General features: G+C 36.0%; 1 protein-coding gene across 29 annotated transcripts in view; it reads left to right on the forward strand.

The window, feature by feature from the left end:
• The window catches only part of SCMH1 (Scm polycomb group protein homolog 1), a 191,909-nt gene that overhangs the window by 57,873 nt on the left and 120,096 nt on the right, over positions 1-13,940 (forward strand). For 16 of the 29 annotated variants that reach the window (XM_060307134.1, XM_060307144.1, XM_060307146.1 and 13 more), the window contains one exon: positions 7,959-8,029. The exons of 6 other annotated variants lie outside the window; for them this stretch is intronic. In XM_060307134.1, the coding sequence (XP_060163117.1) occupies positions 7,959-8,029 (71 nt within the window). Of the gene's footprint in view, positions 1-167; positions 366-6,900; positions 7,044-7,958; positions 8,030-13,940 lie in introns of all 29 variants that reach the window. 7 more of the 29 variants (XM_060307036.1, XM_060307040.1, XM_070045465.1 and 4 more) reach the window with 4 other exon arrangements.

Genomic DNA, 13,940 nt, shown 5'->3' on the forward strand with positions numbered 1-13,940 from the left:
TTCCAGTAACATATTACTTTCATTGCCCACTGACAAAGAAGGTAACGTAAAGTAGTAGAACACTAGACAAGGAAAGCCAACTTTGCCACTTAGTAACTTTGTGACACTAATCCTTGGTTTTCTGATTTGTAAATGGGGATAATAATCCCATTCTACCTACTTCACAGGGTTGTTAAGAAGATTACATGAGCTAATGGATGTGAAAACATCTTAAAAACTCTCAAATACTTTTCAACTTTGGAGGATTATTATTTTCATTTGTTCAGCGACTATCCTCAGACTTTAAGTCAAATCTTGTGACATTCTTTGAAGTGAAGCATTCTATGAATATGAGCTGAAGAAATGAATGAAATGAAATAATGCAGGTAAAGGGCCTGACACTTGATAAACAATAAATGATAGTCACTTTTTATAATTCCTTAAAACTTTCCTCAAGCTTTCTAAGGTACTGGTGTGTGGTAAAAAGCATGGACATAAGAATCAGACAGGCCTTGGTTCAAATTCCTTTTCCCCACTTACCAGTTTTGTGACTTCAGGAAAGATGCTTAATCTTTCTGAGCCTAAATAAAACCCATCTTACTTAAAACTACTTTTCAGGTTATACTTAACAGGGGAAATATTGAACATAGTATGGCATGGTGCAGGCAAACAGAAGGCACTCAGTGATAGCTGCTGCTGTTTTGGGGTTTGTTGCTAATGTGAACGATAATAACAATTCTAGTTCAGTGACATTTAAGGTATGTTGTGAACAACATATTCTGTTGACAGGGAATTGTGAAAAGTGGATACTCAATTCAACATGAAGTACATAAAGTGATACTAAAATTTGAAAGTATGTTTTTCCTTGTGAGAGTAGAGGTAGCACAGCCAGGCATAGCCTCTGGTAAATTAATCTTGCATATTTCATTTTGTCCATCAAGCATAGAGAGTAGTCCCAAATACCAAACTGAAAGAAAATTCAGTAGATTTTTAGAATCTCAGAGTTTGGAAGAGGCCTTAAAATAATCCAACTTGACTCAACATTTCAAAATCCAGCATTTTGTGTTTCTTGTAAAATGTCTTGTCTTAAACTCCCCAAGCAACTCACTTCATATTTAGACAGATATTTATTGGGCCAAAATCTGTTTCTTTGTCAATTCTATTAGTCCTTCCTATAACTTTTAGAGCCTTACGGTATAGGTTTAGCTGGTTTTTCACTCACTGGCCTCTAGTTATTTGAAAGCAGCTCTAAGGACTGCTTTCTCACTGCCACTCTGTTACTTTTCCTAGTTCAAGCAACCATCACCTCATACCTAGATTATTAGAAAATCTTCCTAACTAGTCTTCTGCCTGCAGCCTTACCCTCCTCGAATCCGTTCTTCACACTGCAGACAGAGTGACTCCTCCCACAAACCCTTTTGTGCTTCCTCTTCTCAGTAGTGTAGTATGTGAGACTCTCCGAAACCTGAACACTGCTCTTATTGACAACCTCTTTTCTAAACTGTCTTTATCTACCCAGTAGCCATACCAAAAGATTCAGGTTTAGAACTGCTTTTTCTCACTTCGGGGCCTCCATACATGCTTTTCTCTCTGTCTGAAACAACAACAAAAGAATTCCCTCTCTCTTTGGCTGACTCCCCGCATATCCTTTTACACTTTAACCAGAAGCTTAGCGGTTACTTCCTGTGGGAATCCTTCCACAAACCCTCCTATAGCACACTCCATCTCCAAGGGTAGCACTTACCCCAGTTTATTACAGTCGGCTGTTTAATCTCTATCCCTCAATAGATTGAAGCTCTATGAGGGCAAGAACAGTATTTTGATCATGGTTGTATCTCCAGCACAGTGCTTTGATACACAATATAAATATTTGTTGGATGGATGGATGAGACTTTGCTTTCTTATTCACGCTAAATGTTCATTATTCCTTCAGCTGGTCCTCATGTGACATGGTTTTGTGTCTCTTCATCACTTAGGTCACCATTTAGGCTTTGCTTTGTTCTATCCCTCTCGAAGTATAGCTCCCAGAACATTTAATTTCCCAGGTGTGATGTGATGTTACTCGTCCAGAAAAGAGTAGGACTATTACTGGTTTGCTTCTTTTCATTCACTCACTTTTCAAACTTTTATGGCGCCTCTATTAAGTTTCAGGCACTGGGTTAAACAGTGAAGATTTTTTAAAGTTCATAAAAGATATCCTCAATCCATAAAGACCTTACATAAATAATTATGATAATATGATGTAGAGAGTATGGAAATAAAAGTGTGAATAGGATGTTATAAGAGATTGGGAATGGTGGGATTTGTTTTGGGAAGACAGGTAAAGTAAAAATTCTTTTTTTGGCTTGGTGTTTTATCTTTAGATGATCCATTAAAAAATGTCAGGCTATTGAACTAAAAGGCCTATGGACCGTGTTTTAAGGATGAACTACTGTATATCTTATAAACTTAGCTTTGGACATTTTAGGATAACTGGGTTTTGTTAGTGCTGGTTATGCCAAAACTAAGTAATCATTTGAAAGTGCCAAGAAAACCTAGGGTTGAGGGTTATGAAAAGGACTTGCTCTATTTAAATTGATTGTAAAATTATATGAAACAAAGTGCTCCTGGTGCTGGAAGAGAGTAACTGATGAGAGGAACAGAATACAGAGTCTAGAAATAGATCCAAGTGTATATAAGAAATTAATGTATAATCAAGGTGACATTTCAAATCCGTGGGGAGAAGATGATTTGTTCAATAAGTGAATTTGAAGCACATTTATTGAACAAAAGTGAAAAGGAAAGCTGTATCTTTGCCTCATTTGTCTCACAAAATAAATTCCAAATAGATCAAACATTTAAATGTAAAAAAATGAAACTTTAGAAATCCTAGAAGAAAACATGGGTTACTATTTTTATAATACTGAAGTGAGGAAAGCATGATATGAAATCAAGAAGTCATAAAATAAAAGACTGAGAAATTTAAGGGCAAATCCTATCAGACTGAGACAAGTGTCTTCAACATATATGACAAAGGACTAATATATCTTCAATCTACAAAGAACTCTTAGAATCTGTGAGAAAACAAAAGAATACCTCAGTGAAAAATGGCAAAAACAATATAAACTAATAAGGCTAAAAAGATCTTCAACTGTATTAGTAGTCAAAGAATTGCAAATATAAGTGTAACAGTGTTTTGTTTTTGCACTGATAAGATTATCAAAATTATAGAAATTGTTAAAACAGTTTTAGCAAGGATATAAGAAACATACTCTGATGCACTATTGGTAGGAATTCTGTTGTATCAAAACATAAAATATGCATACTCTTTGACCATTAATCCCACTCTTAGGAATTTGCCCTAAGGACATAATCTTAAAGATGTTAACGATATGTACACAAAGGTGCACATCAAAAATTAGAAAACAGTGGGGCTTCCCTGGTGGCGCAGTGGTTGAGAGTCCGCCTGCCGATGCAGGGGACACGGGTTCGTGCCCCGGTCTGGGAAGATCCCACATGCCTTGGAGCGGCTGGGCCCGTGAGCCATGGCCGCTGAGCCTGTGAGTCCGGAGCCTGTGCTCCGCAACGTACGGCAAAAAAAAAAAAAAAAAAAATTAGAAAACACTTAAATGACCATCAATAGTATTTAACAAATACTTTTGTTATGTAAATTATAGTGCACATAAACAATGGACCACTTTTCAGGCAGTAATCTTGGAGTCCAATTTCTGATCTAAAGACTATGATTGTCTTTACTGCTCTTAAGAATTTGGGTTCCACACTTTAGGTGGAACAAAGTAGAGTTCTTGTAGAGGAATGTGGACAGAACAATAGCCAGCATGAATGGAGGTGCCTGACATAACCATGTTAAATTAGGAGCAGTTGAGGGATTTGGGACATATTTAGGGGATTAGATATATTATGTCTAGGACCAGTGGGTAAAGGTTAGAAGATGGCAGACTTTGGCTGATTCTGACGGTTAAAAATCTATCCATTTGTGCTATTGAACCATAGCCAAATAATGAGTTTCTCATCATTGGAATTATTTAAGCAGAGGCTAGAGGGACCATTCACATCTCAGCTTTTATATCACCTCATCAAGATGCCTTTCTTGACCATCCTGCTTAAAACAGCACACACACTCTCTTTTTCCCTCTTACCTTGCTTTATTTTTTCTTTATTTGAAAAGGGCCAGAAACTGTACAGTTATTATCTGGTGTCCCTGTTACCTTCTGGACCAATTGAATTGTATTTATTTATTTATTTATTGTCTCTCTTCCCCTTTACAATGTAAGCTCCATGTGGGCAGAGATTTTGGCTGTTTTGTTCTTCACTGTATCACCTGTGCCTAGAACTGGGCTTGGCATATAGTAGTAGTTGCACAATAAATATGTGTTGAATGAGTGAATATTAGAGAAAGGGATTAATGCGTTCAGCTGGTGGATCTCTTGTGCTTTACATTTTAGGGGACTTCTAATTTTTTAAGGTACTTCTATGCAGCTTGTAAGTCTCCTCAGGCAGGGATCTTATTTCCTGATAATAAATGTAACTATCATGTGGTATGTTTGTTATAGTTTATAAAACACTTTCATAAGCATTATTCAGCCATACAAATGAGATGACTGGCTTTCTCTCATCTGTAAGGTGTCAGCTCAGATGTTTCCTGTGTAGAGCATCTGTCCATAACTTCACCACCTAAGATGGTTCCCAGTCTCTATCTGTCACATCACATTATTTTATTTCCTTCAAGTACTTATCACTTATTACCTTATTTAGTTGTTTGTGTATTAATTGTGCCTCATCATGCACCAGAATGTAAATTCCATGAGGGTAGGGACCTCCTGCCTTATCCTAGCACTTAGAAAAAGTGTCTGGCACATAGAGGATACTCAAACATCAGTTGAATGAATAATTGAAATCACTCTGTAAATTATAAAATATCAGTTAATAATGTTAATCTTCACAATAATCCTTGACCCAAGTATGGATTAGATTTCCCTGTTCTGCATTCTCAGGGCAACCTGTACTACCTCATTAACTTAAATTTATCATAATTGTGCCAGATTCTTTGTGTTATTATTTATTTAATACTACTGTTTATCTCTAAACTGCAGGCTCCATGAATTTCGGAACCATGTCTATCTTGTTCCCCTAACATTTAACACAGTGCTTTTGCACTTAGAAGGAGTTTAATAAATATTTATTGAATGAATGAGTGTGTGTACAATCTTGTGGGATATTGTCTCTGTCTTTCAGATGAGTAAACTGGTGCTTGGAAGGATTAAGTAATTTATTCAAGATGGTTAGTTATAGAAACAAGACTTTAACCAGCATCTTCTGACTCTCAATATCATTCTTTCAATTACACTATTAGTTTCTAGGCATAGAAGTTAATCAGTACTACGTAGGGAGCCTTTGAAAATACAGATTCTCAGACCACACTCAGAGACTACTGAATGAGGACCTCTGAAGATGGGTCTCAGAACTGTATTTAAAGAAAAATTATTTAGGATATTTTGATGGTAAGTAGCATTTGAGAATCAATATTATATCTTAGGGGTTGGCAAACAACTATTTGGGGGCCAAATGCAACCCACTGCCAGTTTTTATAAATAAAGTTTTAGTGGAATGCAGTCATGCTCATTCAATTACATATTGTCTATGGCTGTTTTCATGCTGCAACGTACAGGTTGAGTATTTGTGACAGAGACTGAATGGCCCAAAAAGCATAAAATTTTTTCTGTCTGCCCTTTAAAGAAAATTTGCCAACCCCTGATCTATATTTTATTGCCTGTCCTATTTCTTTTGTGATATTTTAGTGCTTGGTGATGTGGTAGACATGTTTGGCTTCATTATGGGACACTATAATAGGTGCTCAGATATTCTTATTGAGTCAATAAAAATTATTTGGCAATTTACCTGATAATAAGGGACTAAGCTGTAAATAGCCTAAGCAATCAAATTTAAGAAAAGTACTAATCTAGGTATGGTTCAAGCAAGTGAACCCTCAACAGGGGGTGAACTGCTTTTAACAAAGAGATTCCTTTTCATTCACTTGGTAATAGGGTGCTCCCTAAATGGTAGAAGATGTGAGATTTCTTACCTATATAATAGGGATTGGTTTCCATAATTGATATGTGTAATAGAGAACTATAATTCATACCCTAATTATTTTGGTATCCCGATGCTGCTATAATTCCTAAAGCCAAAGTCTTTTGGATGCTTTTGGTCAGAACGCAAACTTATACAAGCAACCCAGGACTGACCAAACCTCTTCCTGCACTTTCCTTATACAGTAGCTGTTACCCACATGTAGGTATTTAAATTTAAATTAGTTAAAATTAAATAACATTTAAAATTTAATTCCTCACTCACACTAGCCACATTTCAAGTGTTCAGTAGTGACATGTGTCTAGTGGCTACCTTATTGGTCAGCACAGATACAGACCATTTCTATTATCACAGAAGGTTTTAGTGGGCAGTGCTGCTATAGATGCCAGAGTTCAAGAGCTGCAGTCTAGTCAAACCCAAGACTTACTATTTGACTTATTTATTTGTAAGAATGGAAAAATAATTTTTAATGTTTTCTTTTTCTAACAGCCAATAGTGATGAAAGTATTCAGTCTTTGCTTTAGAGCCATCTCAGCTAAGAGCAAACGCTTTATTAAATTCTGATAAGCTCTTTAATCTTGACTCCAGGAAATACCCATCTCATTTACCCTATGGGCTAACTGTCTATTCAAGATGATTAATCATTGGCGAGTGCATGAAATAGTTCAGAACTGACTGTGATTTCTGGCCAAATCTATTTGGCTTGGTTAGGATGGTGGGAAAGGAACCAGTTTTAAAACAGAAGCTATAAAGTCAATAGAGTATAAAGTCTTGGCATCATCTTTGCAGTGATTTAGATTTCATCATTCAGTGACTCGTTTTTATTCCCAGCATCTAGTGCTTTTTGCATGGCCCAAAGGGGCCCTGTGCTGCTCCACTGCAGAGGAAGCTTCAAGAAATGCTGGTTTGCTACAGTGTTTTAGCTTGTGAGAGTCTCTGGGACCTTCCCTGCTCCATCATGGGGTCACCTCTAGGTGGGTATTAGAGGGAGATTCGTAACTGATTTAACCTTTAATAAAGAACTTGGTAATCTTTTGTGGTCCAGTAAGATATGTCTTTAATAGCCTATCCCTTAAAATGTTTTCCCTGACCCCAATAAGTGTCACCTTAAAGATTGTTTCTCTAGCACAGTGTTCCTCAAACTTTGAGAGGCCCTAAGGCCACTTCAAGAGGCTAAAAGATTCTGTAAATTTCCCAACCTATTCTTAGTTACTGTCATCAGAAATGCTTCTGAGTATCTACTTTTCTCTAAATTAACAGATCTTTGTCATTTTGCACCTCAGAGCAATGCGACAGTGGCAGGGATAGGAATGGGTTAGGGGTGGGTGAGAGAGAAACAGTTTTTAGAGTGAGGATTCAAGTATAATCTCACTCATTCTGGCTTTTCCTGCCCTCAACAACTCGTCTTACCCAATGTCTCAAGATAGTCTCTTCTTCATTCTTTCTGATCTGAGATGGTAGGATTCAACCACATTAGGTGTTAAAAGCAATCATTTGATGGCAATAAGGAACCTTGACAGGAGTCAGATTGTTCAGAAGGAATCTCCTCACCCACTTTCTGCCTCTCCTGTTCTGTTTTCCATGAGCTTCCTGGATACTTCTTTGAGACACTGGTATGACTTGCTCTAGCATTATGGATCACTTTAGGGACTAACATGAAAAACACCTCAGGTCATCTTAGACTGTGATTTAAAAACATTGATCTAAAATGATCCACTCAGGTCACCTTGATTCTTCCCCCTTAATACTCCTTTGAGCCCAAACAGGGCAAAATAAGTTTTCTTATGCTCCAGACGAGTCTAAAAATAGCCTAATGTTTAGTGTAGGTTACAACCTGAAAGCATTTTTTAGGAGGTTGACTGTGATAGAGATTTCTATTTCCTTTACAGGTCATTTTACCTGGGACAAATACCTAAAAGAAACATGTTCAGTCCCAGCGCCTGTCCATTGCTTCAAGCAGGTAATTGATTCTCAACATCTTTAGTAGGTGGGAGGCAAGTAGTCTTTTCTGGTCCTTAAACAAGCAAAACATGAGGTGGGAGCCCTTGGGCTTCTCACCTGAAGTCCCCAGAATAAAATCCTATGGGAAGAATACAACTCAAGACTCAAAACTCAGTGTGAGTTTTAGACATTCTCCCCAACTTCATCCCAAGTAACACCTTCTCCATCTCTTCACCTCCTTGAGGCTATTCTGTGTTACTGAAAACAGTCACTAATTTTTACTGCAGCTATTAGTTCAGGCAGATAGGAAACAGAGGTATGGCCCTTAGACAATTCTTGAAAGTGGAGCAGTATTCATATCTCTGTATTCAACTCCCCTGCCACAATCTTATCTTTCCATAAGGATACTGGCACTGAATCCCATGGGGGAGTGTGTTAGGACCTCATCAGAGGACATTCAGAGCTTCCTACATAGGATTAAGTGCCCCTTACAATGTACAGATGATGTTGACTATATCAGTACGTGATAGGCTAGTAAACAAAGAAGTGTACTGTTGCTAAATAGAGCTACGCATCAGGAAGTTGTTTATATCTCCCTCCCTTTAGTATTCAATCATTATTTCCACAAACTGTCAATGTTTCACTTTGAATTTTAATTTTGTCTATGCTCTAAATAAAATAAATAAAAGTACAAATTTAAGACTTTTGCTCATTTGAAATAACAGGGACTAAATTCATACTCCCACCTGAAATGATTTAAAAAGACAAAATATATTAAATAATGGTTTTCAAGTTACTGAAGATCAGGCAGCCAAGCACAGTGATCTCTGAGAGATGGAAAACAAATGAGTTGATCCCCCTTATATTTAGTGCCTTAAGATAGTTTTGAGACCATGGCCCAGGGAAGGGGAACCCACGTTGAGCCTGGGAGATTCCCTAAGTTTAGGAGATGGAACTGAGAGCCCAGGGAGACTAGAATTTTCAGAACAGAGTACCAGAGAGGAGAAAGCTGCACAGAAAGAAAACTGTGGAAACCCCCCTTCAAGTGTCCATCAAAGTACCGTTGTTCAGTATATGCATGTGAGCATCCAAGCCAAGGGAAAAACCGTCTGAAAGGATTAGAAGGATAGTAAAAGGATAGAGCCTGGTGTTCACACAGGACTGGGAATAGTACCTGATCCCACCAGCTAGACTGGAAAATCTCATAATTCATGTGACATTGGGTGGAATACTTGGGAAGATCCTGCTCAGTAGTGGGAAATGATTAACCTCAGGATTAGCATGCTCTGAACCTGCCTAACAAACTAAAAGCAAGGCTCAAAATGATCAAATTATTTCCCAGTAACGTAACTGCATCTAGGAACACAGCACAAGAAGGGAATGCAAAAATATCCAGCACCTAACAGGTAAAAGTCACAGTGTCTGGCATCCAGTCAAAGATAATCAGGCATGTTAGGAGGCAGGAAAGCATAACTAATAATGAACAGAATAGTCAATCAATTGAAACAGAACCTATACAAATCTTAGAATAGCAGATAAAAACATTAAAACAATTAATTATTTTAATTGTGTTCCATATGGTTGAAAGTTAAGCAGAGAAACGGAAGATATAAAAAGACTCACATTGAACCACTATGTGCAAAATGAAAAATACACTAGATGGGAAACAGTTAATGGTAGAAAACAAGATTAATAAATGTGAAAACTTAGCAATAGAAGATATCCAAAATGAAACACAAAGAGAAAAAAGAATTTTAAAAAGATGAAAAAGAGATCAGTGAGGCATGGGATAACTTCATAGACCATGTAATTGGAGTGCCCAAAGGAGAGAAGAGATGGGGGACTGAAAAAGTACTTGAATATAAAAGGGCAAAAAATATTCCACAATTGAGGAAAACTGTAAATCCACAGATTCAAGAAGTTAAATGATCCCCTAAAAAAAAGAAACAAGAAGAAAACTATACTAAGGCATGTCATAAATTATCAAAACTAGGGATAGAGAACATCTTAAAAGCAGCCAGAGGAAAAAAGACACCTTATATACAGGGGAACCAAGATAAGAATGACATTATATTTTCTTGTCATAAACAATGCAAACAAGAAGAAAGTTGAGTAACGTCTTCAAAGTGTCAGAAGAAAAACTGTCAACCCAGAATTCTATATCCAGCAAAAATATCTTCCAAAAATGAAAGCCAAATAGAGATACTTTCAGACACACAAAAACTGAAGGAATTCATCACTAGCAGACTCACTATAAGAAATGTTAAACGAAGTCCATCTTGCAGAAGGAAAATGTTACCAGATAGAATTACAGATCTACACAAAGGAATGAAAGTCACTAGAAATTGTAATTACAAGGGTAAATACTTAAGATGTTCTTATTAAGTCTCTGTAAAGATAATTGACTGTATAAACAATGATAATAACATTGTGTTGTAGAGGTGATAACATGTATTAGTAAAATGTATAATAACAATAGCATAAAAGCCAAGAGGGGAGAAATCTTAAGTATACTATTATAAAATTCTTATGCATGAAGTAGTATAAAATTACTTGAAGATAGACTGATAATTTAAATATGTTTAAACCCCAAAGCAACCACTAAAATAATAGAAAACAAATAGCAAGATGGTGGATTTTAAGTCCAGCCATATCAATAATCTATTGATAAATGGTCTAAATGGCCCAGTTAACAAGCTGAGGTTGTCACATTGGCTAAAAAGTAAGACCCAATTATATACTGCCTGCAAGAAATTATGCTTTAAATATAAAGACACAAATAGTTTAAAAGTAAAAGAATGGAAAATTTTACCATGCTGACATTAAGCCATAATAAGGCTGAAATGGCATATTGATGTCAAAGTATATTCCAGAGGCAAAGGATATTATCAGGTATAAATACAATAATTTCATCATGAAAAGGGGTCACACAGTCCTTACACGAAGCAAAAAATAATAGAACTGTAAGGAGAGATAAATCTAAAATTTGTCTGTAGGGCTCTCTATAATTAAAGAACAAATAGAAAATCAGCAAGTATATAGTAGACTTGAGCAATGCTATCAACCAACTTAACCTAATTGATATATATAGAACACTCCCCAGTAACAGAATATACATTCTTTTCAAGTGCATACAAAGCATTTACCAAGTTAGACCATATTCTAGACCATAAAATAAGGCTTGATAAATTTAAAAGGATTTAAGTAATACAAAGTATGTTCTTTGATTACACTGGAATTAAATTAAAAATCAATAGCAGAAAGTTACCTAGAAAATCTCCAAATATTTGGAAACTAACACCTTTCTAAACATCTCATGGATATTTAGAAACACAAAAAGGGATATTAGAAAGTATTTTCAACTAAACGAAATGAAAGCAGAGCATTTCAGAATCTGGGACACTGCTAAAGCAGTACTTTGAGGGAAACTTATAGCACTAAATGCCTATATTAGAAGAGAAGTTTAATTTAGTGACCTCATCTTCCACTTTAAAAAACTAGGGGGAAAAAAGAGAAAGTAATAAAAATAATTATTTTTTAAAAAAAATATATATATATATATATATTTGCGTTACACGTGCCTCTCACTGCTGTGGCCTCTCCCATTGCGGAGCACAGGCTCCAGACGTGCAGGCTCAGCGGCCATGGCTCACAGGCCCAGCCACTCCGCGGCATGTGGGATCTTCCTGGACCGGGGCACGAACCCGTTTCCCATGCATCGGCAGGCAGACTCTCAACCACTGCGCCACCAGGGAAGCCCTAAAAATAATTTTTAAAAAGAGCAAGAAAATAATAAAAATTAGAGCATAAGTCAATGAAATGAAAAACAGAAAAACAACAGAGAAAATTATTGAAACCAAAAGCTGGTTCTTTGCAATGATCAGTAAAAGTGATAAATCTCTAGATAGATTAATCAATAAAAGAAAACACAAATTACTAATACCAGAACTGAAAGAAATAACATCAGTATTAATTCTACGTATATTAGAAGGGTAGTAAAGGAATATTAGGAACAAATTTATGCCTTTAAAATTTGACAAGTTAGGGCTTCCCTGGTGGCACAGTGGTTGAGAGTCCGCCTGCCGATGCAGGGGACACGGGTTCGTGCCCCGGTCCGGGAAGATCCCACGTGCCGCAGAGTGGCTGGGCCCGTGAGCCATGGCAGCTGAGCCTGTGCGTCCAGAGCCTGTGCTCCGCAATGGGAGAGGCCACAACAGTGAGAGGCCTGCGTACTGGAAAAAAAAAAAAAAAAAATTGACAAGTTAGATGAAACAGATAATTCTTATGAATGACACAAATTACCAAAGCTCACTCAAGAAGATAGAAAATCTGAATAGCACTATTTCTGTTACAGAAGTTGAATTTGTAGTTAAAAACTTCCCCACAAAGAAAATTCCAGGCCTAGGTAACTTTGCTGGTGAGTTGTTCCAAACATTTAAGGAAAAAGTAATGCAAATTCTACACAGACTCTTCCAGAAAGTTTAAGAGAAAGGAATACCTCCCAGCTCATTCTATGTGATAAGCATTACTCTGATACCAAAACCAGGCAAAGACATTGAAAGGAAAGAAAACCACAAAGCAACATCCCATATGAAAATACATGTAAAAATTCTAAACAAAAATTTTTTTCAGTTTCAATTTTTATTCTCTCAGCATCAAACATCCTTACCTTTTTCTGCTCCTATATCTTGATTTTTTTAAAAAATTTTATTGGCATATAGTTGATTTACAATGTTGTGTTGGTTTCAGGTGTATAGCAAAGGGAGTCAGTTATACAAAAGTTTAAGAAATTGAATCCAATGATATATAAAAATAATTCATGACCAAGTGGGTTTTAATTTCTATAATGCAAGATTGATTTAACATTCAAAAACCAATCAATATAATGCACCATATGAACACACTAATGAAGAAAAATTATGATCATCACAATAGATGCAGAAAAAGTATCTAAAAACATCCAATGTCCATTACTAATAAAAACTCAACAAACAAGAAATAGAAGGGAATTTCCTAAATCCTAAACTTTAAAGGGTATCTGTGAAAAGTCTAGTAATAGCATACTTAATGGTGAAAGAGTAAATGTTTTCCCTTCAGGTCAGGAACAAGATAAGGATGTCTGCCCTTACCACTTCTATTCATTGCTGTAGTACCAATGTCACCAGGCCAAAAAAAGAAATAAAAGCAATCCAGATTGAAAGACCAGAACAAACACAAAAGAAAATAAATCAGTGGCAAATAAGTGAATTGATGCTCAATACTATTTCATTAGGGAAATACAAAGTAAAATCACAATGAGATATCTCTATACATTTGTTTAAATATCACTCAAAAAAAAAGACTGACCATACCTAATAGTGGCAAGGATGTGGAATAAATGGAACTTTCATAAAATACTGGTAAAAATGTAAAATGGATCAATTACTTCAGAAAATAATTTGACAGAAAAACTTCAACACACTATTGAGCAAAACAAACAAACCAAGAAAACACTAAATAAACTAGGAACTGAGTAATACATCCTTAACATGAAAAAATATGTATACCTCAGAACTAAAGCCGGCATTTTACTCAATGGTTAAAAGTAACTCAATAGAAGATATAATGGAAAAGAGACTTCCATTTACAAAAGCAACAAAAAATTAATATTTAGGAATAAACTAACAGATATACAAAACACTTATATAAAGAAAACTTTAGAAAACACCTTAAAAGCATGATTCATTTAAAAAATTTGTAAAGTAAATGTCAAAATTAATAGTTTCTGCTCTTCAAAAGACACTGGTAAGAGAAGGAAAATATAAGCCATAGACTTAGAGAAAATATTGATAAATCACACAACTGATAGTAATACTCTCCAAATCTATCTATTGATTTGATGTAATTCCTATCAAAGTCCCAGCTGGCTATTTTGCAGAAAATGACAAGTT

Source organism: Globicephala melas, chromosome 1, assembly GCF_963455315.2.
Source record: "Globicephala melas chromosome 1, mGloMel1.2, whole genome shotgun sequence".
Lineage (NCBI taxonomy): Eukaryota > Metazoa > Chordata > Mammalia > Artiodactyla > Delphinidae > Globicephala > Globicephala melas.